Genomic DNA, 5,189 nt, shown 5'->3' on the forward strand with positions numbered 1-5,189 from the left:
CTCTCATGCTCTGCAGGAACTGACCCTTCACCCTCTTCCCCCTACCCCCGCCACTTCCCTAGCCAGGTCTTTGTCTCATTCCGTCACCAAATCCTTCTATTCCTTTCGCCCTCGTGCGTTTGTCCGGTTCATAAGAGCCAGGAGCAGGAGTAGGCCATTCGGCCCCTCCAGCCTGCTCCCCCATTCAGTACGATCATGGCTGATCTTTTCGTGGACTCAGCTCCACTCACCCGCCCGCTCACCATAACCCTTCATTCCCTTCAAAAATCTATCTTTGCTTAAAAAATATTCAATGAGGTAGCCTCAGCTGCTTCGCTGGGCAGGGAATTCCACAGATTCACAACCCTTTGGGTGAAGAAGTTCCTCCTCAGCTCAGTCCGAGATCTGCTCCCCCTTGTTTCGAGGCTATGCCCTCTCGTTCTAGTCTCACTAGTCAGTGGAAAAAAACCTCCCTGTTTCTATCTTGTCTATTCCCTTCATAAAATTAGATGTTTCTATAAGATTCCCCCCACATTCTTCTAAATTCCAGTCTCAGTCTAGTCAATCTCTGCTCATAAGCCTAAACCCCTCAACTCCAGAACCAACCTATTAGGCTCAACACCCTCCCTCCTCCCACCCCGTATTATCCCCCTTGTCCACTCCCTGTGCAGAGGGGTTGCACACTCTCCCCACTCTCTGGGTAAAAACATTCTCGCTGAATTGCTAACTGGGCTAGCGATTTGTATCGACTGTCCCCAAGTTCCAGTCTCGCCTGCAAGCAGGAACATCTCTGCGCCTATCCTGTTGGGACTCCTTCGTGATCTTAAAGACCTTTTCTCGATGATGCACCGTAGAAAGCAGCCCTGTCTGGGTGCACCACAGTGAGATACAGTAACTGCTCTTCAAGACCGCGAGAAACTGCACACAGAGTCATGAGCACAGCCCAGCCCATCACGCAAACCAGCCTCCCATCCACTGACTCCATCTGTACTTCCCCCTGCCTCGGGAAAGCAACCAACATCATCAAAGACCCCTCCCACCCCAGTTATACTCCCTTCCACACTCTTCTATCGGGCAGAAGATATAAAAGTTGAATACACTTATCAACAGATTCAAGAACAGCTTTCTCCCCCCACTGTTATCTGACTTTTGAGCGGCCTCTCAAATGTTAATTCTGATCTCTCTCTCTGCACCTACTCTGTGGCTGTAGCACTCTATTCTGCTACTCTGATGCACTTTATATGGTACAATCTGCCTGTACTGCACACAAAACAACTTTTCACTGTGTCTTGGGACATGTGACAACAATACATCAAATTCAAAAAAAAGACCTTGATCATAGGAACATGGGTAATAAGGAGCAGGAGTGGGCTATCATAGTCCCTCTGGCCTGGCTGCTATCCAATCTCATGGCTGATCTTCTACCTCAGCGCTATTTCCCACGTCAGCACTCAATATCTTTTAATATCTAGATACTTCGATCCCTTCCTCCGAGTGAAGAAATTCCTCCTCCCCTCAGTTCCAAATGCGGCCAATCCCTTATCCTCAGTCTGTGACACAGGACAATCCTAGGGATCAGTCTGCTGACCCTCCACTGCAGTGCTCCCTATAGGAGATATGTCTTTCCTTAGGTAAATGTACCTCAAGCTACGAACAGAGCTCCCGAGTACCAAGGCTCCATACAAACACAGGAGGCCGTACTCAAATCATCTTGTGACAAAGGGGCCAAACCTCAGATCAGAGACTCACGCACCCCTCCCTTAAAAAAAAAGCCAGTTCGGTCTTTCCCGTCTCTCCATTATCTCCATGAGCTTGGCATCACGTGATGTGATGCAGGTGAAGGATGGCAGCCAATCTGCGCACAGCAAGCTCCCACAAACAGCGATTAGATGAGGGCCTGGGTCGTTTGATCGATCACAGAGCCATCACGGAAACAGACCCTTCGGCCCAACCAGTCCATGCCGACCATAGTCCCAAACTAAACTAGTCCCACCTGCCTGCACTTGGCCCTCCAAACCTTTCTTGATCACGCACTTATCCAAAATTCTTTTAAATGGTGTAACATCCACCACTTCCTCTGGCAGTTTATTCCACACGTGAATTACTCTGTGCAAAAAAAGTTGCCCCTCACGACTTTTTAAAAATCTCTCTCCTCTCACCTTAAAAATATGCCTCATCTTGAAATCTCCCACCTGTGGGAAAAGACATCTACCTTGTCTATGTCCCTCACGATTTTATTACTTTCTATAAGGTCACCCCTAAGCCTCCTACCCTCCAGTTTAAACTAGCCTCTGCTAATAACTCAAATCCTCCATTCCCGAAATCAGGAGCCCACGGCACCAGGAAGGTCTCCTCTGCGCTCCACGAAACACGGAGAGAGTTTACAACTGGCACAGGCTGCAGTGTCTCACTGAGCAGGCGGCGACATCCAACAGTGCAGCGCTCTGTTGGCACTGATGCTCCCTTCAGGCAGTGGAGACTGCTGTTTTCTGGTGCAGGGGTCAAAGATCAGCCAGCAGAGAAGGTCTTTTGCCCTCTTGAGTCTGCTCCACCATTCAAGGTGACCCTGGCTGATCTATCGGTGGTTGTGACTCCCGCTTTTCTCTCAGTGATACCTCCCACATAACCCTATACCATCCCTGGGGAAGGAGATGGCCTAGTGGTATTATCGCCGGAAGGGGATATTCTGGGGACCCGGGTTGGAATCCCGCCACGGCAGATGGTGGAATTTGAATTTGATAAAAATCTGGGATTAAGAGTCTGATGATGACCGTGAATCCATTGTCAATTGTTAGAAAAACCCATCTGGTTCACTAATGTCCTTTAGGGAAGGAAACTGTCCATCCTTACCTGGTCTGGGCCTACATGTGACTCCAGACCCACATCAATGTGGTTGACTCTGAACTGCCATCTGGGCAATTAGTGATGGACAATAAATGCTGGCCTGGCCAGCGACACCCTCATCCCATCAACGGATAAAGAAAAAAAGTCTATCAGGCCTTGAATACGTTGATTGACCCAGCCCCTTCTGCTCTCTGGGGTAGAGAATTCCACACCCAAAACGACTCTCCAAGGCTAGAAATTCCTCCTCATCACCACGATCGCGAGATGCCTCCGCTCTGAAGTAAGATTGCCCCAGGAGGGGCAACACCAGCCCTATGAAGTCCCCTCAGAATCTTCTATATTTCACAAATAACCGCTCAATCATAAACGCGCTCTCATGAGGACAGGTCCAAGCTTGCTTCAATAAAACAAAACCCTCCCGTTTTGAATGTTTTCTATCCTGCTTCCAGAGCCAGTACACATTCCCCCCTGCAGCAAGGAGGCCAGTGCTGTACACAGTGTGCAAGGCACAAAGCCAAAATCTGTAGCAAGGCTTCCCAATTTTAATACAGCCATACAGCATGGAAACAGACCCTTTTGTCCAACTAGTCCACGCCGACCACAAGTTTCCCAAACTAAACGAGACCCACTTTTTGCCCTATATCCCTCTAAACCTTTCCCATTCATGTGCTTGTCCAAATGTCTTTTAAATGTTGTCATCGCACCTGCATCTACCACCTCCTCCGGCAGCTCATTCCACACATGAACCAGCCATCTGTGTAAAAAAGTTGCCCCTCATGTCATTCTTAAATCTTTCTCCTCTCACCTTAAAAATATGTCCCCTAGTTTTGAATGTCCCCACCCTCGGGAGAAGACTGTTCCTATACACCTTATCTACGCCCCTCACGAATTTATAAACCTTTATAGGGTCATCCTCTTGGCCTCCTAGTTCCATCCCTTTGCAAGAAAGGTGCACATCCCCCTCTGCCTCTCTAACTACTTGCTGCATCTGTACACTAACACACTTCTTTTTTGGGTCCACATACCAGGGTGCCTCTCTACCTGTCTTCTGCAGTCTCTATTTAATTCATGCTCTGCTCTTCTTTCCAAAGGGAACTACTCCCCACGCCTTTATGCCAAATCCGCGCAGACAATTCCACCCCTGCCCCTCCTCCCTCGCCAACTCACCTCTGGATCTGGCGCCCGGGCTTGTCCACGCTGGACCGGGATACCTCCTCTTCGTCTGTCTCGCTGTCCTCCGACTCGTCCTGTTGGGAGGAAGCAGATTAACATGAGGTCAGGCTCGGCGCGGGAAACGAAAAACCCGGGTCACGCGGCTAATCCGTTCGCAGGCAGCTGGCGCGCCATGGTACGGGGGTGGGGGGGTTGGCACGTCCGTCAGGGCCGGCCGGCCGACCACAGCTGGAGGGGGGCAAACGTGGACGTCCGACAGGCCAACACTCACCTCCTGCTCCGATTCCGTGCTGGACTGCTTCCTGTCCTTGGCCTTGGGCCCCGGCCCTGCTCCTCCATTTGTGTTCCTCCGTCCAGACCCCGGCTTCCTCCCCCTTGGCAAAGACAGAAAGGTGGGTGTGAATCAGGTGTATGTGTGCCTGTGTCGGACTGTCTCTGTGCGTATAGATAAAAGAGCGCAGGCTTCACCCGGTGCCCGCGCCAAGTCAATTTCGACCATCTCCAACAACAGTGACGTGGCAATCTGTGCCTTTGAGGGGGATTGGTTCTGTCCTGGTTCTCTTGAAGAGGAGGGGTTGTAAGCCTGGTGCCCAGCTGTGCGCTCCATGGAGAGTAAGTAGCTTTGGGTTTTTTTTTTAAGAAAAAATGAGACAAAAGAAGCATGAGTGGTGGAGTCAGGCTCACACGAGACCCAGGGTTTTAGTTCGGCTTGCAGTTGTTTCTCTTGCGAGTCGAAGCTGCTAAATACAGCTCTCTCTCTCTCTCTCTGCTGCTGTCGGCGTTCCTTCTTCTTCTGAACTGGAGGAACGTAGGGATTGGGAGCGGAAGTAAGCAATTCAGCACTTCGAGCCCGCTCCGCCATTTAACCTGATCTGATCCTGGTCTCAACTCCACTTTCCTGCCCGGGAGGGAAATCTGTTTTGCTGCATTTGCCTTTGCCAAGGGCGTGTCTGTGGGATGCTGCTATATCGGAACCGTTGATGATTAGTAGTTAAATAAGATATTATTTTTATTAAGTCTTTTAATTGAGTTAACCATGGTGCAAGAATAAAGCATGTTTTGCTCAAAGCCTAGTAGTTAGACCAATCAAATTGCACCTGGAACACAGCCCTTACACCCGCCTTTAAATAAAACAAAACTTAGGGACGAGGCTGAGATAGTAGGAACTGCAGATGCTGGAGAATCTGAGACAA

General features: G+C 49.8%; 1 protein-coding gene across 1 annotated transcript in view; it reads right to left on the reverse strand.

Moving 5' to 3' along the window:
• drap1 (DR1-associated protein 1 (negative cofactor 2 alpha)) overlaps positions 1-5,189 on the reverse strand; it is a 15,100-nt gene that overhangs the window by 1,149 nt on the left and 8,762 nt on the right. Inside the window, exons 5-6 of the mRNA XM_048619559.1 lie at positions 4,268-4,370; positions 3,991-4,070 (exon numbers count right to left, since the gene is read on the reverse strand). Of these exons, the coding sequence (XP_048475516.1) occupies positions 3,991-4,070; positions 4,268-4,370 (183 nt within the window). The remainder of the gene's footprint in view (positions 1-3,990; positions 4,071-4,267; positions 4,371-5,189) is intronic.

This window comes from Rhincodon typus, chromosome 43 (genome assembly GCF_021869965.1).
Source record: "Rhincodon typus isolate 14 chromosome 43, sRhiTyp1.1, whole genome shotgun sequence".
Taxonomy (NCBI): Eukaryota; Metazoa; Chordata; class Chondrichthyes; order Orectolobiformes; family Rhincodontidae; genus Rhincodon; species Rhincodon typus.